Source organism: Saimiri boliviensis, chromosome 9, assembly GCF_048565385.1.
Source record: "Saimiri boliviensis isolate mSaiBol1 chromosome 9, mSaiBol1.pri, whole genome shotgun sequence".
NCBI classification, from domain to species: Eukaryota; Metazoa; Chordata; class Mammalia; order Primates; family Cebidae; genus Saimiri; species Saimiri boliviensis.
The window spans coordinates 92,969,071-92,989,537 of record NC_133457.1 but is presented as its reverse complement, the minus strand read 5'-3'; the positions used below and the strand labels follow the sequence as shown (position 1 = coordinate 92,989,537).

Below are 20,467 nucleotides of genomic sequence, written 5' to 3'. Positions count from 1 at the left end.
TACATCACTCGAGTTCTTGCCTCTATGGCACAGATTGTGGGCTGACTTTCTCCATGCTGGATCTACGCTGTCCCCCACCCACAGGTAGTGCCAGGGACTCTGTGAAGCCTTGCTGGATTGGGGACTGGGTGGTATGGCATGCCCAGTGCTTTTGTCTTATGCCGTTACATGTCAGACCCGCTAAAATGTTGGTTTAGGCTGGGCATGGTGGGTCATGACTGTAATCCTAGCACTTTCGGAGGCTGAGGCGGATGGATCGCTTGCGGTTAGGAGTTTGAGACCAGCCTGGCCAAGATGGTGAAACCCCATCTCTACTAAAAATACAAAAAAAGATTAGCTGGTTGTGGTGGCATGTGCCTGTAATCCCAGCTACTAGGGAGGCTGAGGCAGGAGAATTGCTTGAACCTGGGAGGCAGAGGTTGCGGTGAGCCAAGATTATGGCATTGCACTCCAGCCTGGGCGACAGAGTGAAACTCCGTCTCAAAAAAAAAATGTTGGTTTACAATTACAATACCCAGTTCATTTTTATGGTGGGTTAGGGCTGGAGTCCTCAACTCCACTTGGCTTGATAGCCACAGTTCAGCCTGTGGGCTGCAGGCCCCTCAGGAGACCTCGCTCATGCTGCACACCCTTACTCTTTGCTCTGGTGAAGCCATTCCCTGGAAGGAACTTGCCGAGGTGGCTCCCTTGTCATTGTGCCCAACCCCGAGGACATTCAAGGGGGACATGGTGGGCTCAGGCTAGTGGGGCACCCCCAGGCTTGCTTCTGTGCCTACAGACAGCTCTGGAGAGGCCTCTGCAGTCCCTGTGACTCCATCCAGCAGGATGGCGCAGGGTAGCAGTGTGCCTGGGTTAGGATAGAGTGTCATTCCTTTGCTCCCCTCTTGCCTGCAAGCCCTGGCTGGGTTAAAGCCCCAGGAAGCACTCTGCCCCTGCCCAGCCTCCTGAGTCTCCTTGGTGGGTGGGAGAAGTCTGTCTGGGCCTCAGACGTGGGGTGCTGGGGGCCTGCCTGCTCCTTGCTGGGTGATCGTGGATGCAGCCCCCCTGTGCAGGGCACCCCAAAGAAGAATCACGGCCTGCCTTGTGGAGTGGATACAAAGGCCGTGGCAGGGCACTGTTTCCTGTTCAGCTCCTCCAGAATTCTGTCCTGGGTGCACATGACACTCCTGGCCCCTTTTTTGACTTTAGCTACCTGTGATACTGTGAAGTATATATCTGGGTCCAGGTGAGGTGGCTCATGCCTATAATCCCAGCACTTTGGGGGGCCAAGGTGGGAGGATTGCTTTGAGCCCAGGACTTCCCATGCCTAGCCTGGGCAATATGGCAAAACCTCATCTCTACAAAAATTTGCTGGGTGTGGTGGTACGTGTCTGTGGCCCCAGCTACTCAGGAGGCTGAGATGAGAGGATCCCCTGAGCTCAGGGAAATTGAGGCTGCAGTGAGCCATGATAGTGCCACCGCACTCCAGCCTGGGCAACAGAGTGAGACCCCATCTCATTTTAAAAAAACATGTGGCTGAGTGTGGTGGCGCACGCCTATAATCCCAACACTTTGGGAGGCCCAGGTGGGTAGATCACCTGAGTTCGGGAGTTTGAGACCAGCCTGGCCAACATAGTGAAATCCCATCTCCCCTAAAAATACAAAAAAGTTAGCTGGGTGTGGTGGTGCATGCCTGTAATTCCAGCTATTCAGGAGGCTGAGGCAGGAGAATCGCTTGAACCCAGGAGGCGGGGATGCAGTGAGCCGAGATCATGCCATCACACTTCAGTCTGGGCAACAAGAGCAAGACTCTGTCTCAAAAAATCAAAAACCCAAAAGGTCGAGGCGGGCGGATCACGAGGTCAAGAGATGGAGATCATTCTGGCCAACAGAATGATCTGTCTCTACTAAAAAATACAAAAGTTAGCTGGGCATGGTGGCGCACGCCTGTAGTCCTAGCTACTCGGGAGGCCTGAGGCAGGAGAATTGCTTGAACCCGGGAGGCGGAGGTTGCAGTGAGCTGAGATCGCACTACTGCACTCCAGCCTGGTGCCTGGCGACAGAGTGAGACTCTGTCTCAAAAAAAAAAACAAACCCAAAAAACAAACATGTATTTGGTCTTCAACCCCTTTCCTAGCATACAACTCTAAAATCCTCAGAGGCCGAGCGCTGTGGCTCACGCCTGTAATCCTAGCACTTTGGGAGGCTGAAGTGGGTGGATCACCTGAGGTCAGGAGTTCAAGACCATCCTGGCCGTCATGGTGAAACCCCATCTTTTTTTTTTTTTTTTTTTTTTTTGAGACAGAGTTTCACTGTTGTACCCAGGCTGGAATGCAATGGCATGATCTCGGCTCACCGCTGCCTCTGCCTCCTGGGTTCAGGCAATTCTCCTGCCTCAGCCTCCTGAGTTGCTGAGATTACAGACACGCGCCACCATGCCCAGCTAATTTTTTGTATTTTTGGTAGAGACGGGGTTTCACCATGTTCACCAGGATGGTCTCGATCTCTTGACCTCATGATCTACCCGCCTCGGCCTCCCAAAGTGCTGGGATTACAGGCTTTAGCCACTGAGCCCGGCACCCCATCTTAAAAAAAAAATCCTCAGAAGCTCCACAGTGATGTCTTTTTGTGTGCTGAGTTGACTGATGGCTGGCAGGGCCTAGGTAGTTTGGTTTTGGAAAGACTAAGACAGGACTAGAAGCCTGGGACTTTCAGTCTCCACCCCCTGCCACACCTCCAGGGAGGGTCGTGGCTGAAGGGTCAATTGATCCCCAGTGGCCAGTGGTTTATTCAGTCATGGCTGTGTAGTGAGGGTTCCATAAAAACCCAAAAGGCCAGGGTTTGGGGAACTTCTGGATAGCCGAATTTGTGGGGGATCCTGCTGGGTAATGCCCCAGGGAGGGCACACAAGCCCTGTGCCCCCTCCCCACACCTCGCCCTAAGCATCTCTTCATCTGAGTAGTCTGTAATAGCCTTTTTAATAATCAAGTAGGGTGGGGCAGAGGCCCTGGGCCCATTCAACTCTCTTATTCATCCCTGGGAACTTGGCCCAACCCTTAAAAAATAATTTTTTTTTTTTTTTTTTTGAGACGGAGTTTCGCTCTTGTTACCCAGGCTGGAGTGCAATGGCGTGATCTTGGCTCACCGCAACCTCTGCCTCCTGGGTTCAGGCAATTCTCCTGCCTCAGCCTCCTGAGTTGCTGAGATTACAGACACGCGCCACCATGCCCAGCTAATTTTTTGTATTTTTAGTAGAGACGGGGTTTCACCATGTTGACCAGGTTGGTCTCGATCTCTCGACCTTGTGATCCACCCGCCTCGGCCTCCCAAAGTGCTGGGATTACAGGCTTGAGCCACCGCGCCCGGCCTAAAAAATAATTTTTAAAAAAATTTAGGCTGGGCATGGTGGCTCACACCTGAAATCCCAGCACTTTGGGAGGCTGAGGCAGGTGGATCACTTGAGGTCAGGAGTTCAAGACCAGCCTGACCAGGCCGGGCACGGTACCTCAAGCCTGTAATCCCAGCACTTTGGGAGGCTGAGGCGGGTGGATCATAAGGTCAAGAGATCAAGACCATCCTGGTCAACAAGGTGAAACCCCATCTCTACTAAAAATACAAAAAAATTAGCTGGGTATGGTGGCGCGTGCCTGTAATCCCAGCTACTCAGGTGGCTGAGGCAGGAGAATTGCCTGAACCCAGGAGGCAGAGGTTGTGGTGAGCCGAGATCGCACCATTGCACTCCAGCCTGGGTAACAAGAGTGAAACTGTCAGACACACACACACACACACACAAAGACCAGCCTGACCAACACGGTGAAACCCAGCTCTACTAAAAATAAAAAAATTAGCTGGGTGTAGTGATAGGCACCTGTAATCCCAGCTATTCGGTAGGCTGAGGCATGAGAATTGCTTGAATCTGGGAGGCAGAGGTTGCAGTGAGCCGAGATTTCGCCACTGCACTCTAGCCTGGGTGAGACTCAAAAAAAAAAAAAATCAAAACCTGCTAAATTAAGTAAATGTCTCCCTGACTTTTGTGAACCACTCCAACATATTAATTGAACCCAAAAGAGGAGTTGTGAAAACCCCAACTTGAAGACAGTCTGTCAGAAGTTCTGCAGGCCCAGACCTCGGACTGGTAAGAAGGAAGGGGTTGTCTTGTGGGACTGAGCCTTTGACCTGGGATTTCTGAAGCCATCTCCAGGCAGGGAGCGGCTGGGTTGAATTGAATTGAATGGGAGGGCACCCAGCCACTGTCCTGTGAGAGATCCCTCACTTGGTCACAGAGGTCTTCTGTGTTGACTGTTAATGTGCAGTGAGAGCAGAGGAAAATGGTTTGAGTTGGTTTTTCCACACTCACTCCCTGTCCCCACAGACAGCAGGGTGAAGGGCATGCTCGCACCCACCCACATTGGTTCTCCGAGCCCTGGGGGCTCCTGATCTCCCACTCAACACCAGGCTACCCAGTGTGAAGTGGCATCTCATGGGCATGCATCTGTCTGATTACCAAGGGGTCTGAGTACCTCTCTACACTCCCGTTACGGTTGGGCCTCCTCCCTCCCCTGTTCACAGCCTCTGTCTCTTCTGTTGGGGCTGCTGTCCTTTGTTTGCAGGAATTCTTTGCATATTTCAGATATTATCCCTTTTCAGTTTTAGATGCAGCCAAAGGAAGTGCCAGTCAGCTCCAGGTGTTCCTTTTGCCCACAGTTGCTGCACATGGGGCCCTCCCCTGAGCCTCAGAGCCATATTCCTGTTGCTGGCTGCCACTGTGAGCCCCTGACCAACCAACAAATGACCAAGCCAGAAACACGGCACCTTCCCCTGTCCATCAAACCCTCCCCACCCCATGTCCTGCCATCGGTAGTCCTCCCACTTACCTCCATGCCCACCAGCGCTGCCCCTGCCCTGTAAAATCCAGGATATACAGGACAGACAGATGTTCACAAGTGGGAGCCTTGGCCTCCCACAGACAGCTTCCATCTGAGAGTCACAGGGCCTTTGGCTGTCACCCTGATGACCCTTCCCTGCCCCACTGCTCTCCACCAATCATAGCGCCTCGGCAGCCCCAAACCCTTATTCCTCTGGACCCCTGCACATGATGTTCCCAGAACGCTTTCCCCGAAGGTCCCTGGAACTTCCATGTTTCACTGTTGGGCCAACACCCACTGTGCGAGGTTGGAGGTGACAGCCCACGGGTGGCATTCCACAGACTCTGTCCCTTTCATTCCACTTCCCCAGGGAGGGCTTCTCCTCCCCAGAGTGGGGGTGGGGGTGGGGTGGTGGCAGCAGGGACAGAGGTGACACAGGGAGCCTAGTAACAGGAGCTTTATTCTCTAGTGTGCGTACAGCGAGTTCCTTACACAATCAAGGAAATGGTTTCTCTTTCAGGCATCAACTCTTTTATCAAAAGAAAATCCATCCTGCTCAGTCCCACCCACCCTGGGCAGAAGCTGCCCTGAGCAACGCTCCTGGCCCAAAGCTAAAGGATAATGGGAGGGGGGCAGGCACACACCACTGCACCCCTACAATGCCCAGATGCCCCAGGCCTGAGTCAGCCATGAGAGAGCGCAGCGCAGAGCAGCCACCCACACACCCACACCTCCCCTCTGAGTCCCAGAGCCAGCCTGGGAGCATGCTGGGGGCTGGTGAATAGGGTGTGGCCAGGGCCTGCCAGTCAAGGCCTGTGCTCAGCATCCATGACATCCAAGTACTTGGCTTCAATGATTTGGGGCAGCAGGAGATAACTGCGGGGAGGAAGGACAGGAGGAGAAGCCTGGGTCAGAGAGAAGGCAGCGGGCACCCACCCAGCCCACCCACAGGGCCAGGCTAGGCCTCTCCTCTCCCGCCTATCCCCAGTCCGCTCACTCTCTACCCCTAGGCTGGGCTCCTCCTGCCCATCAGCCACCCAGCCCACCCACCGTTCACCCCTAGGCTGGTTCCCTCCTCCTGGCTACCCACCCCAGCCCACCCATTCTTCACTCCTAGGTGGGACCCCTCCTCCTGACCACTGCCTCCACCTGCCCAGTCTCCGCCCCTAGACTGGACCCCTCCTGCCCACTGCCGGCCGCCTGTACCGGATGGGGATCATGGTAATCATGATGAGAGGAAAGATCATCTTCATGTAAGGCAGGGAGCTCATGCCGAAGGCACACAGCAGCAGTAGCTGCAGCACCTGAAGGCCTGTGAAGTAGTGGATCTTCCTCTGGGGCACCCTCCGGATGTAGTGTGTTGGCGGGTATGCGGTCTGTGGGCAGCAGGGACCGGGTGTGAGTGGGCATGGGGTTATGTCCCTGCCCATGCCGCTCCCTCACAGGGCCAAGCGCTCACCTGCTCCTTGAGCAGCAGGGCCACGCGCTGGACTAGCTGGTTGCCATCAAGGGAGGTGAGTGCGATGTAGAGGAAGAGGCCGTAGAGCACAGGCTTGGGGATCCACTGCAGGGGGACAGGCAGCAGCAGCAGGGACAGCCCCACCAGGATGCTGGCGCCCAGTGAGGTCAGCCGCGTCTCCTTCACATTCACAATCCTGCAGCACCCCAAGGCTGAGCATCACCTCTGCACCCCCATCCATGGGGCCTTATCCCTCCCTGCATCCCTTGTGGCCTGAGGCTCCCCGCTCCTCAGGGTCCCACAGTTTTTGCCCGCCTCACACTCACGTCTCATAGATGTGCCCATTCTCCACACGCTCCTCCACTAAGGCCAGGGCCCGCACGTGCAGCGGAGAGTGGGGGTAGGCGGCGTGGATCCAGGGCAGCCCGAACAGAGACAGCCCCGTGTTGATGACGGCGAGGAGCAGGAGGTCCCAGTGGTAGGCAGTGCCCTTCACCAGCCTGCAGCAGATGGGCACTGGTGGACAGAGCCCCACCCCCCGGGGCCCAGGCCGTGCCCACCTCTGCCCTCACCCGCCCTCCATACCTGTTCTCCGGTGCATTCACCAAGGCGGCCACCAAGTTCTGCTCGATAAAGAAGAGCATGGACAGCAGGAAGCCGAGGCCCATGGCGCTGCTGATGGCCCTCAGGGACAGTGACTGGATCTGTGCCATCGCAAACAGGCTCTCGCTGGGATTGTAGCGGAACTTGCTCACTGCAGCAGGGGAGAGGCTACAGCTATACCTGCAGTGCCTGGGAGCCACCCCACCTCACGCCACCCGCCGTCCCGCCCCAACTTACTCTCGATTTCCTGGAAGCCATGGGAGCTGATGAGGGAGAAGACGAGCACTGCGATGGGCAGGGCGCAGTCGGACAGGATCTCGCGCACGCAGGGGTGCAGGTAGGGGCTGGGGACAGCGGGTGCATGAGCGCGACCTTCGGCCCAGGGGGCCCCTCCCCTCCCTGCACAGCCCCTCACCTCTTCTTGAACTGGTACAAGGTGTAGCCCAGCCAGAGTGTGCCCAGCATGATGAGGAGGCTGAGCACGGCAGTTGCCTGGCCTGAGTGCGTGGCCGAGGACAGCTCTGTGGGGCTGGCCAGAAAGCTGGCGTTGAGGGCAGTGGGGAAGCTGGCATTGAGGCTGGTGCCAAGGCCTGACTGGCTGATCAGGGATGGAGTCCTTTTTGAGTGGTAGTCATCTAAGTAATGCCCATAGTAGTACTTCCAGAAAACTGTGGACACAGACCCACAGGCCTCAGCCCTCTCCAGCGCATGGTGGGGAGGGGCCCTGAAGGGAGAAGGCTCCAGGGGTAGGGTGGGGTGAAGGTGGGGAGGAAGGCAGGGAGGATCCTGTCTGTGCACCTGCATTCCTGCCAACTGTCCCTGTCCCATTTCTGACACCTCATCACAGTCTGCCCAGTGCCTCTGCCCCCACTGCTGAGCCCACCTGGGGTGGCCCTGTCACTCTACATCATGGGGGGATCTGCCCTCTGCCAGTCCATGGCTCCCAGAGCACCACACCCTTGACCACGGGCTCATGCTCAGCTCAAGCAGGTCCCATCTGCCCCCCGCCAGGCCACAGTGGAGGCCTCCCGTCTTGGCTGCGTGCCCCGTGCAGCAGGTGGTCCCTGGCCAGACTCACTTTTGACCATGCCCTTGACAGCATCTAGCACGAACGTGATGGAAATGAAGAGGGCAATGATCTCCTCTGTCGACCTGCCAGGAGGTGATGAGCCTCATCAGAGCGTGTCACCAGGGGGTGGGTGGGACAGGCCCACTGAGCCCCTGCAGGGTCCCCTGCCTCCTCCTGCCAGGAAGAAAACCAGGGCCCCAGTCCCTGCCCGAGTCCACCCCAGCTCCTTGCAGTAGCGATATGGTGGGGGCACCCCCCTTGCTCTTTGGTTACAGGGCCTGATGCTGGCATGAGGCTGAGCCAGATGCCATGCCTTGAGGGTCCCAGCAGCTCACAGAATGGCCAGTCACCTCTTGAAGAGACTCATGACCAGGCTGAGGTTGAAAAAGGCATAAAGTGCGAGGAAGAAACTGTTCCACAGGCCCGTCCACGCGTAGAAGGAGCTGAAGTCCAGGTTGTAGTCATCACAGATGACACGAATCACTGCAGGCAGAGGGAAGGGTGGGTCAGAGCCCAGCAGGGATTAGGGGTCTCAGGTACCATCTCCCTCCTCAGCCCCCACTGCACCCTGGATGTAGAGCGCCAGGGGCGCGGTGGTCAGCAGAATCACCAGCGGCTGCCCGGAGAAGAGCGCGTAGAGCAGGCCTCCGATACTCTGCCCGGCTATGGTCTTCTGCACGTCTGTGGGGGTGGGGAGGTCAGGCGGGTATTGCAGCCCAGGGCCCTGCCCAGCACACCCCCGCCCACCGCCAACCCCTCACCGATGGCCCCCTTTGTGTTCTCATCATTGAGGGACCCAAAAGCGATGGTGGGCAGGAGGCAGGCAAAGTAGAGGAACAGGGTGGTGGTGATGTATTTGCCCACAGCCTTGTTTTTCCCGATAATGCCTAGGAATGGGGGATGGGACAGAGGGTTTGTTGAGGATGCAGGATGGGCACACATGTGGCCCAGTGTCGAAAGCAGTGGTCCAGATGTGCCACGAGGCCACATACCGTCAGTGAAGTCTAGGGGGTACAAGGGGAACCTGCGTGCGACGTCCTCCCGGATGCCCTTCCCGAAAGGGACAAAGTCCTTGCACTTTGGGGGCTGTTGGAGAGAACGGAGGGCCTGTTAGCCCTGTCCGGCCCCTGCCCCCGCAAACCCTGCCGGCCCTTGCCGGGCTCTACCCTTGTACCTCCCGGTGTCTGTAGGCAGGGAGGGAGACTGTGCTGTGTTCCTTCATTTTCAGCGCCACTGGGCCGTGGCTCATCACGGTGAGCAGCTGTCTCTGATGCACCAAGGCCTCCTTGAATTCCTCCTCTGTGCGGGTCTGTAGGAGCTTCTGGCGGAAGGCGATATCCGAGAACATGGTGGCAAATGTGCGGGCCACCTCCATCGCAGTCTTAGTGCTTTTCTAGGGATGGAGGATGGGAGTCACATCCACCACCCCTGTAGAACAGAGGAGACTCTGCACAGGCCGAACAGGTGGAGGTGCTCTCCCCATGAACTAGCAGCAGGTTTTTTGTTTTTTGTTTTTTTGAGACCGGGTCTCACTGTCACCCAGGCTGCCCACTCACGGCTTATCACAGCCTTGACCTCCCAGGCTCAAGCGATCCTCCCACATCAGTCTCCCCAGCAGCAGGGACCATAGGCATGCACCACCATGCCAAGCAATTTTTTATTTTTTGTAGAGATGAGGTCTCACTATGTTGCCCAGGCTGGTCTTGAACTCCTGGCCTCAAGCAATCCGTCTGCCTAGGCCTCCCAACGTGCTGGGATTACAGGTGTGAGCCACTGTGCCCGGCTGCTGGTAGCAGGTTTTATTCCACAAAGTTCAGGCATTAGTGTACTCTGTCATGATTTCAACCAGGCCAGTAGATCACCAGAACTGCAGTCGATCTATAGTTTTCTTATAAACTCATGATTTTTTATAAACTTAAGATATTACTCTTGTCCTAAGCAACAAAAGTCTGTGTAATCACAGATAATGAAACCACAATGGAGAAAAATGTTTACCCAGCTACATTTCCCCAGTGGTATTTGCACTGTCTGCTGGTTTGACTTTCAGAGCAGCTCCAAGCCCATCGGGTCATCTCTCTCTTGCTTGACCAAGGTCAAGCCTATCCATGAACCATGAGCTCAGTGTCCAGCCCTCATCACAGCAACCTGCTCATCTAGCAGCAGCGTCTGTCCCTCTGTAGCTCAAAGCTGTAGTCCCAGGACACTGTGCATGTTTGCTATAGAAGAGACCCATGCTTCACCATGGCTCATGCCTGTAATCTCAGCAATTTGGGAGGCTGAGGCAGGCGGATCACTTGAGGTCAGGAGTTCGAAACCAGCCTGGCCAACATGGTGAAATCCTGTCTCTACTAAAAATACAAAATAATTAGCTGGGCTGGAATTTTTGGGTGGTGCTCGCCTGTAGCCACAGTTATTTGGGAGGCAGAGATCACACCACTGCACTCCAGCCTGGGCGGCAGAGCAAGACAGTCTCAAAAAATTAAAAACAGCCGGGCGTGGTGGCTCAAGCCTGTAATCCCAGCACTTTGGGAGGCTGAGGCGGGTGGATCACGAGGTCGAGAGATCGAGACCATCCTGGTCAACATGGTGAAACCCCATCTCTACTAAAAATACAAAAAATTAGCTGGGCATGGTGGCACGTGCCTGTAATCCCAGCTACTCAGGAGGCTGAGGCAGGAGAATTGCCTGAACCCAGGAGGCGGAGGTTGCGGTGAGCCGAGATCGCGCCATTGCACTCCAGCCTGGGTAACAAGAGTGAAACTCCGTCTCAAAAAAAAAAAAAAAAAAAAAAAAATTAAAAACAAACAAAAACACAAAACCTTGAAAGAACAGACCCATGCTCCTGAGAGGAGCCCAGTGTCAGGGGCCAGGGCATCGGCCTCAAGGCACCAGGCTTTAACTCAGCTCTGGCTATTGCTCCTTCTGTCTGGGTACCCTGTTGGGGGCCACTCCCTCCAACCCAGGGGCTGCCCTTCCTCTGTCACCCGCATAGTAGCATTTGGGAAGGTTCCCGGCATGTCTGAGATCCCTGGGAGGGCTGTCCCCCCGAGCACCCCGTTTACCTACAGAAGGCCAGGGGCAGAGGTACGAGAAGCTAAGGGAAGCTGAAGCTGAAGGCCCTGCCAAGGCCTTGGGAGGGGTCCTGGCAATCATCTGTTGAGATTTGTTAAATCTTTTTCCTTAAAAGACTCCCAAAATCGTATCAATTCCAGCTCCCACAAAAAGCATGGTGTCCCAGCCAGTGGGTGTGTGGCCTAGGAAGGAGCAGGGACTCTTAGGCAGCAAATCACAAAGTCAGTCAAGTTGAAGAAGGGCTGCGGGGGCAGGCAGGCCAAAGGAAGGCCCCATGTTTGAATAAGGATAGTGATCAAAAGCATTTCCTTTCAGTCAAGAAGGAAATACAACCTTCTGGGCAACCCCTGGGGAAATGACTTGCCGGGCCCAGCAAGATGTTTCTGACACACCCGCAGGGCCGAGGTGGAGGGAGGGGTAAGCATCAGGCCTTCGGAGGCCACGACAAGTGGAAGGGTCCCCCAGGAGAGGGTGGGTAACCTGGGACCCTTCTTCCTCCCCAGGACACAGACCCCCAAACCCCCACTCACCATCTTGGGTGGGGCCAGCACCAAGATGACGAACCGAACCTCACAGGAATTCTCTCCCCAGTTCTGTGGGCGAACCAGGCGGCTGATGCACACGTGCCGCTTCTGTAGGGCCTTGATGGTGCAGCTGGCAGGGGTAGGGAGAACACAGTGACACTTGCACCCTGAGGGACTGGGGCTCCCCCACCTGGAACCCCCTCGACCTTGACCCCTGGTGACCTCTGCTAGGGAGGGAAAAGAAGACCAAAGGGGCTGGAGTGCTCCGACCCTCTTCTCCCAGGTTGGGTGGGTGGCCAAAGCCCTGGCACTCACAGGTGGGCCGGCTTCTGTAGGGAACAGGGGACATGGGATGCCCAGTTCCGCTGTGACAAGAAGAGGGGGGGCCAAGTGGCCTGGCAACTCACATGATGCAGAGCCATGACTGCTGGTACTGCACCCCTGTGACTGTGGCGGTGACCCCTTGGATGGTATCTGACAGCAGGTGGACTGAGGACAGAGCGACGGGGAGGGTGGGTCAGTGGCCCCTTCCGACGCCCCCACCTGGGGTTGGGAGATCGGCCTTACCTTTACCCTGCATGGGGGCCCCGGCGTCGGTGAAGAGCATGGCCATGAGCAGGTCCAGGTTGCAGTTGGGCTCCGCGTCGTCAGGGTCCTGGGCAAAGCGGCTAAGCATGGCCCGCAGCACGTTATCCAGGGAGGTGGCCGGCTCGTTCAGGATGATGCTGGCCTGTGCCAGGAAGCCATCTAGGTCGCGGTGGGCACGGATCTCTTCCTTGAAGTTCTTTAACTTCAGGTACTGAAGGGACCCCAGGGACAAAACCACACGGGCCCATGAGTGAGATGCTGTCACTGTCTGGCCCCTCCCACCCAGCCGGCTGCAGCAGCCTAGTCCCCAGCCCTGGGCTGGAGTGAGCTCCCTGTTGAGCTGCTCCTGGAGGCGTGGGAAGAGGGGAGCAGCAGGAGGACTCTCAGGGAAGCCACTGCCTCAGCCCCCAGGTAGAGACCCCAGGACCACCTGCAGGACGGGCCGCCCACCTTGCGGGAGGTGTGCAGGAGCACGCAGCCACCGGAAGTCGGTTCATTCTCTGCTGGAGAAAAACGGGGAGGGCTGAGGGTGCCACCCCCTCCTCAGGTCTTAGCAAGGCAGGTCACACCTTCCCAGGCCAGTGCCCTACCCAGCCTGGCCCTGCTGCAGCCCCGTACCAGCATTGGCAGCCTGCATCTCGAGGTTGACATTGACAAAAAAACGGATGCTCTCGCCAGACACGATGGAGGAGTTGATGGTGTCGAAGCTCTCATCCCCCAGAATGTCCTCTCGGGCATCACAGTGGTCATCTGTGTCACACTTGTAGTAGCCTAGAGACCGAGTGACCCCCAAGAAGGGACCCCCAAGAGCAAGAGGGCCTGGTTGTTAGTGCCACACACAGGAAGGAGGGGCTCCAAGCCCAAGGAACAGGGACCCCTGGACTGTCCCACTCTCGGGCCATGGTAGGAGAGGCCATCCCACATGCCAGGAAGGCAGCTTCTAGTCCCACACAGTGACTCTCCGGCATTCCCCAGCTGCTGGGACCAGGACCCTGCATGGCTCTGACCTTTCAGTGTGAGAAAAATATGTCCACTCCAGACATGTTGGGGCCGGCATAGAGTACAAGAATGAAGAGAGGGCCGGGCGCGGTGGCTCATGCCTATAATCCCAGCACTTTGGGAGGCTGAGGTGGGTGGATCACAAGGTCAAGAGATTGAGACCATCCTGGCCAACATGGTGAAACCCTGTCTCTACTAAAAATACAATAATTAGCTGGGTGTGGTGGCACGCGCCTGTAGTCCCAGCTACTTGGGAGGCTGAGGCAGGAGAATTGCTTGAACCCAGGAGGCGGAGGTTGCAGTGAGCCGAGATTTCGCCACTGCACTCCAGCCTGGCACCTGGTGACGGAATAAGACTCTGTCTCAAAAAAAAAAAAAAAAAAAAAAAACTGCAGACGAGACTGCGCTGCCTGCCTCCTGCACTTCCCAAGTAGGGGACACAGGAAAGACAGAGAAGCTGCAGTATCCATGTGATACACACACACACACACACACACACACACACGTGTGCGGCCTATGGGCACAGGGTCTTAGAGCTCCTCCTCAGGAGGGCAGGTGGGGAGAAGCATCAAGGCTGAGACCCAGTACAGGTATCAGACAGCCCAGTAAGCAGGAAAGCCAGGGAAACAGCCTGGGGATGCCAGGGGAGAGGACCCCGAGGCCTCACGTCAGTCCTGCCCCTGTTGTGCCCCTCCCTCATGCAGAGTGAGGGTGTGTCCTGGCACCTGGGGGATGTGGGAGCTGAGAGCCTGCTCAGAGCTGAGAGCCTGCTCCCCTTTCTCTTGGTTGGCCCCTCAATTCCTGCAGCTGGTTCACAGCACAACCCTCTTCCTCCGGGAAGATTTCCTGGTTACATGCAAATATTCCTCTGCCTAAGCCCCACGATGGCTCCCTGCAGCCTACAGATCACAGCCTGAGCCAGCCCTGCTTCCCCTGCCCTGACCACTAGCTCCTTAGGCCAGTTGGTCAGCACCCCAGGCATGCCACGTCCTGTCCTCCAAGCTGAGGACTTGCCTCCCTGGAGGGCCTTTTTTGGAACCTTCTCCTCCAGGAAGTCCTCCTAGGTCCCTGCCTCACCCCTGGCCATTGGCAGCTCTTCTTGTCTTGTAGGTCCCCTAAGGTTCCCCACTTGTGGGTACTCCCAGGAAAGGGGCCGCTGTAGCCCAGACCCTACCGATGCCTGACAGACACCTGTGCAGAAACAGGGACAGGACAGCAGCATGCCTACACCTGCCAGGGAGTGACTCACCCTGACTCATTTCCACTCCCGCCACCAGTTTCCCTGGTACATCCCAGGCCCTGTTCCCTCAGTGTCCTGAGTTTAACCCGGGCCCCTTCTAGGCCCCTTCTAGGCCCCCCTAATGCCTCCTGAGTCAAAGCCTGCAGGGACTGGTGACCCCCAGGCCCAGGTCTGGGCTACCTCCAGAGCCCAGAGAAGAACCATTAGGTCAAAAGACATCCTCGCTGCTTTGGTCCACCTCCCGGTGTCAGGCTTGCCTTGTTGAAACTGTCTGGTTCCTCTGGTCCCAACTTATCCCAGCCTCCCCTTTGCCCCCTCAACCAGCACCCGCTAGTCCCCGGCACTGCCCTTCACACAGCCCCATTCTTCCCCCATTCCTCCTGATGCCCTGAGCTCTACCTTAGGCTTAGTGCTCAGGTCCCCTAGGTCAAGGACTTGCCCAGCTGACACTACCAGGTCCCCGGAAGGCTCCTGTAATGCCAAGTCCTCATCCCAGCCCCATACCTATCCTGCCCACCAGCAGCCTCACACATAGAGCCCCCATGTCCTGGGGGCCCTGGGTAAGGGCGTATCAGCCCTGGGTCTACGCACTGCCCCAAAACGAACCCTCAGATGGCCAGGCCACTCATGGGGCTGGGCACAGGACACAGCCTGAGGCCAGCCTGGAGACATGGGGAAGAAGACAGCTGGACTGGTACAAGGAGGGACAACAGAAAGGTGCCCGACACACTGCAGCATAGAGGCCTTCTATTTCTTTAAAGAGATAACATTCGCTCCCCGTAGGGCTGAGTGACGACAGAGGAATGGGGCATACAGAATTCTTGCCCCAAGGCTAGTCAGATAACAGGCCACTGTCACAGAAAACCTCAGGGAAGAACCCCAGAGGGTCCACTTGGTCCGTATAGCCCAGGAGAAGGGGCACCCTGCCCTCCCAGGTCCGCCAGGGACCCGCCCATGTCTAGCCTCCTGGAGAGTGGGAGCCAAAAGCATTCCAGCACTAGAGTGGTCTAACAGGCCGCCAAAGCCACAGGACTCTGGTGGGTAGGCTACACACCCCAGAGGCTTTTGCCAGACAAGCTCTCTGCCCACGCACGCTCCCCGAGAGGTACTCACTTGAATCCTCGAAGTATCCGTTCCGCGACATGGTGGGAGAGTTTTCTGCAAGGGAAGCTGAAAGGTCACCAGCCCCATGGACCAGCCCTGGACCTCCTTCCTGTGTGCGCCTGTCTTCCCCGCCCCCCACCTGGCTGATTCCTTCACTCTTCCCAGGGATGCAACCCGGCCACCCTAGAGAGAAATGGAAGCAGGGGAGGGGGCCCCATGAGGAGCAGGGGAAGCCAGCTTTAATCTCAGAAATTCAATTCCTTAGCCCATCTGCTAGGGGCTGCCCAGGCGGGCCAGAGGCGAGGAGGGGAGACGTTCTCGGGATGTCTTCCCACGGAGTTAGTACCAGTACCATGTTGGCTAATCCAGGCTTCCCTGACAGAAACCTGCCTAGCTGCAGCCGGAAGGGACTGGGCGGGGGCGGGCCTCTGGCGATCTCTCTGCACATCAGTACTCTCCCTCTTAGACGGGTCCCGGGGGCCTTGAACGCCCATTGCAGGCGCAGTTTCCCCGACCCCCGTCTCGCGCCCGGGGTCACACGGGGGCCGACAGGCAACGGTCTCCTGCCCTAGGACCGCATCCCGACCGCCTGGAAGGCAGAGCCGTTGGTCCAAAAGGGAGAACAACCGGGGGCGGGAGGAGTGTCTGAGGGACACATGGGTCGGGGGAAGCTGTGCCCTCCCCGGGCCGGGCCCCGGATGGTCCCGGCTGTTTGTGACTCGCTGTCAGAGGAAGGAAGCGACAGGAGGGGCCGCGTGCACGAGAGGAAAGCGCCTCCAGATTCGGAGACCCCGGGGGTCGGGGCGCAGGATGTGGATGTCGGCGCGAGGCGGGAGCCGGAGCCGCATCCAAAAGTGGGGGGCGGGGGCGCTGGGGCACGTCCCAGGCCGCGGGAGGGACAGCGGCCGAGGGCGACGAGGGTCTGGGAGGGGTGGGCCGGGGCACACCCCGCTTCAGTCCCTGCGGCCCACGTGCAGGCAAAGTGTCGTACAAACCCGGGTCCTGGCAGGGACCCCGGGTTGGCCCTCGGGTGTCAGAGCGAGGGAGAAACCGCTGTGGCCGCGCAGGGCACAGTCAGGGTGCCCGGGACCCCCAAGAGCGAAGAACCCCGCCGCGACGCCGGGCAGGAAGGTGCCCGGGCAGAAGGTAAGACGAGACCTTCCGAGGCGGCGGCGGGCCAGGCTCCCAAAAGCTCGGCGCTCGGGGTGCTGGGAGCCCCACAGCTCCGCCCTGCCCACGTTGGCGCTCCCTGCCCTCGACCCGCTGCATCATCTGTTCAGACCCGGTAAGAAATTCAAGACGGCGGCAGCAGAGCCCTAAAGAAACCAAGCGCGCAGGGGCCGCGAAGCCGCGCCCGGGACTCCAGCACCCGCGCCCTCTTCCCGGTGGCTGGGATCCCCGCAGCCGTCTCGCCCACTCGCCCGGGCCCGCGCAGGCCGACGGCATCCGCGCTCTCCTGGTGCCCCCGACGGCTCCGCGTCCCCGCCCAGCCGGCCTCAGTGACGGAGACCCGGGCGGTCTTCCCCCGCGTCCCCGGTTTCAGGCACCCACCGCACGGCTGGAGATGGAACACGCGCCTGGTGGCCGCGGCCATGGCACACTCGCGCCCTCACGCCCGGGCTCCTGACGCCGCGCTCCGGCGCTTCGGGACCCCAAACTCGGCGACTCGGGCGGGCCAGCAGCGGGAGCCGGCGACACACCCCCGCGCTGCGCCTGGGTCCTAATGCCGCTCAGACGCCCCGCCAGGGGACGGGAGCCACAGCTGCCGAGAGCTGGGACCCGGCCGCCTGCCCCGCGCCCCACCCGCGGGAGGCTGCTCCGGCGGGACTGGGCTGCTCCCCGCCGCCGCCGCCGCTTGGCCCGACTGAGTAGACCCGGCTCGTTCGAGCCTGTGCGCAGCAGACCCGGCGGACCCAGCGTCGCCAGGTTAGGAGTTGGGCGGGGCCGGGGAGCTTCGGGGAAGACGCTCGACGGGTCCACGGGCCCACGGAGCTGTGCGACTGAGGCGGACCGCGGGAGGGCTTCCTCCGCGTCCGCTTTAAGTACGCGGCCGGCCCCTGTCTCCTCCTTTCGGCCCGGGACCTCCGCAGGGCCACGCCCGCTGGCTGCCCCGCCTCCTGCATTTATCCCAGTGGCTCTGGCCGCAGGTCTTCCTCCTCCTCCAGGAAGCGCGCCCCGACTGACTCCATGGGCCGGCGAGCAATCCCCGAGCTACGCCCTGGCCCGCTGAGCCGGCGCTCTCCGAGCTCGGCTGCTTTGGGTTTGCTCGCTGCGAACCTCGCAACTTCTCTACCGGCCTCCTCGCGACCTCGGTCTTCTCTTAGGTCAAGGTCATGGTTCGCGGCCTCTTCCCTTCCCAAATTGGCCCCTGCGCCCTGTCCCCTTTCCTGGACCGGCCGGGGACTCGCCTTCTCAGGCGCTTAGTCTCCGGCGAGTGTGGGTGCGCGCGCTGCGATGGGGTCTCGCAAATGCAGCTGGTGCGACGAACCCCTGGCCTGATCCACGGTGGCTTCCCAGTAAAAGGCTCGACAGCCCTCGGAAACGAAACAAGCGGCTCCGTAAAGCGCTAACCAACCTCCCGACCCCTCCGGCCGTCAGCGCTTTCCGGCTCAGCCATCGAAGAGGGAAGGGGGTGGGGGCAGGCCGGGGCAAACCCATCTCTGCGAAGGAAGGGCTCCCGGCTCGTTGGTGAAACCTCAGGCATAGATTGGGTGAGCCAGGCCGGCCGGTTCCCCTCCCGGCAAGGTAAGAGCGCATTAGGAGTGGAGCCCTGGAATGCTCCTCATGGCGACGAATGGCCTGGGGCTGCGCAACGGCCCGAGCACACCACGCTCCTCCGGCGCTACTCCAGGAGGTCTTGTGAAAGATCCCTACCCCAAGACCTGCAACTGACTTGGGGCTGACCACAAGCTATTTACTCAGGGGTGACTCTGGAGAGACACCAGGTCATACTGCGCACCCCTTGGGACCTTCTCTAGACGCCCTCTAGCTAGAGCTCCAGTCCAGGCACTGACTGGACTGGTGGCCTGTGGAGGCTGAGGGGGAGCTGAAGGACACAGGCAGATGTCGTCACTGGAGCATGGCTGCATGGGTGGCATGCAGGCTGGACCCCTGAAAAGCCACCTCTCCACGCCCAGCCTCTCCCATCCGGGAATGCCTTGGTTTCTGCATCTGCCTTCCACCAGCTCCCAAAAACCTGGTCCTTCCAACCCACTTGTTCCAGGAAAGCCCGGGGAATGGAGTGCGCTTCCTCTTACCACAGCCTCCTGTGCCCTCCTCAAAGGACCTCTGCCCACTGAGGAAAGAGGAGCCCACCGCCAAGCCTCCCCCAGACTCCCCCAGTCGGCTATGGTCCACTTCTGTCCCCTCCCTGGCTGTCTCTCAAAGGAACTGGCACTGAGCCCTTTGCTTCACCTATGCTCTAGCCCTGCGGGTTCTGTTCCCTGGGCCCTCCTGGAGGGAACCCCTGAGGCCCATGCCCCTGCTGCCTCCAGACTGACCCTGTTTCAAAGGCTGTTTCCTTCAGCCCTCCCACCTGCCCCTGTCCTGTGCATATCATACACTGAAGCCAAATACAGGCGCCCCAGATCTCCTGGGCTGTGCCCCACTGGGTCCTTACACAGGAAGGCGGGTTGAGGGACCCAGATGCAGGCACACACTCCCCACTCATTCCCTCCCTTGGGGTCTCAGACTCCACTGGGCTGTGGATACGACACTGTGACCCCTGGGTTCCACAAGGTGCACTTAACAGTTTTCTACTGTCCTGCCCTGATGCCACTTACCTTGCCTGCAGATTGTAAAATCTGGGGTGAGAAGTAAATGTATGAGATCTCATTTTTAGGCCAGGCGCGGTGGCTCACGCCTGTAATCCCAGCACTTTGAGAGGCAGAGAGAGGTGGGAGGATTGCTTGAGCTCAGGAGTTTGAGACCAGCCTGAGCAACACAGAATTTTAGTAGAGAAATCCCATCTCCACTAAAATTACAAAAACTTAGCCAGCATGTTGGCACGCTCCTGTGGTCCCAGCCACTCAGGAGGCTGAGGTGGGAGGATTGTTTGAGACAGGGCAGTCAAGGCTGCAGTGAGTCAAGACTGCATCACTGCACTCCAGCCATGGTGACAAAGGGAGACCCTGTCTCAAAAAAACAAAACAGGCCAGGCGCAGTGGTTCATGCCTGTAATCCCAGCACTGGGAGGCCGAGGCAGGCGAATCACAAGGTCAGGAGTTCGAGACCAGCTTGGACAACATGGCCCCCGTCTCTACTAAAAATACAAAAAGTAGCTTTGCGCAGTGGCAGTATCATAGCCAATGAGGTTTATGCAAGGCGCGATTATTGCTAATTGAAAACTTTTCCCAATACCCCGCCGTGACGACTTGCAGTACAGTCGGCACTGGCAATTTTTGATAGTCTGTACGGAGACTGATAAAAATAAAAAAATAAAAATATGAAAAGTAGCTGGGTGTAGTGGCAGGCGCCTGTAATCCCAGCTACTTGGAAGGCTGAAGCAGGAGAATCACTTGAACCTGGAGGCAGAGGTTTGCAGTGAACTGAGATCGCACCACTGCACTCTAGCCCAGGTGACAAAGTGAGACTCCATCTCAAAACAACAGCAAAATCCCAAAACATTTCCTTAGAGCCCCTTCCCCTCGGGGTACTGCCTTATCCCTCAGCGACATTTAAGAGGAAATTTCTCCAGAGCTCCGTGCCCCTCCTGCTATGTCTCTTCAACCCACTTATACTTGTCTTTTGTCCTCACCACACCACTGAAACTGCTGCTGCACAGGTCACCATACCTTGGCCTTCTTGCCCTCCCTCCAGCCGTGCCTAGTACCATACAGGCCTCTTCTTTCCTTTTTATTTTATTATTATTTTTTTATGGTGTCAGTGTCATTTGCCAAGGGGCCCCCTTTTTGTTTTTCTTTTCTTTTTGTTTGTTTTTCAGACAGTCTCGCTCTGTCACTGAGA

The 20,467-nt window shown here is 58.1% G+C and overlaps 1 protein-coding gene and 1 non-coding gene across 6 annotated transcripts; one reads left to right on the top strand and one right to left on the bottom strand.

Annotated features, from left to right (window-relative positions):
* Positions 1-5,285: 5,285 nt before the first annotated feature.
* SLC4A11 (solute carrier family 4 member 11) lies at positions 5,286-17,160 on the bottom strand. Of its 5 annotated transcripts, none has more exons than XM_010351803.3 (20): positions 17,054-17,160; positions 15,512-15,685; positions 12,778-12,930; positions 12,610-12,662; positions 12,139-12,370; positions 11,979-12,060; positions 11,578-11,701; positions 9,150-9,368; positions 8,968-9,061; positions 8,737-8,862; positions 8,543-8,656; positions 8,326-8,458; positions 7,985-8,058; positions 7,322-7,574; positions 7,144-7,250; positions 6,889-7,057; positions 6,630-6,803; positions 6,304-6,499; positions 6,051-6,220; positions 5,286-5,720 (listed from the first exon to the last, which is right to left on the bottom strand). In XM_010351803.3, the coding sequence occupies exons 1-20, from the start codon at positions 17,094-17,096 to the stop codon at positions 5,651-5,653; spliced, it is 2,760 nt and encodes a 919-aa protein (XP_010350105.1). In that variant the 5' UTR covers positions 17,097-17,160; the 3' UTR covers positions 5,286-5,650. The 5 variants fall into 5 exon arrangements, with proteins under 5 accessions (XP_010350105.1, XP_010350106.1, XP_010350107.1 ...); XM_010351804.3 differs by having other exon boundaries at positions 12,610-12,659; XM_010351805.3 differs by having other exon boundaries at positions 15,512-15,556.
* A 2,620-nt stretch (positions 17,161-19,780) lies between these two features.
* LOC120368037 (U4 spliceosomal RNA) lies at positions 19,781-19,921 on the top strand. Its single transcript, XR_005582259.1, has one exon. It is a non-coding gene; the product is annotated as a U4 spliceosomal RNA (small nuclear RNA).
* The last annotated feature ends 546 nt before the right edge of the window (positions 19,922-20,467 follow it).

Coding starts and splice junctions, on each gene's coding strand:
- SLC4A11 (XM_010351803.3), bottom strand. CDS start 17,096: ATGGCCGCGGCCACCAGGCGCGTGTTCCATCTCCAGCCGTGCG. Junction 15,686..17,053: donor GTTCCATCTCCAGCCGTGCG/GTGGGTGCCTGA, acceptor ATTTCTCTCTAG/GGTGGCCGGGTTGCATCCCT. Junction 6,804..6,888: donor GTGAATGCACCGGAGAACAG/GTATGGAGGGCG, acceptor CATCTGCTGCAG/GCTGGTGAAGGGCACTGCCT.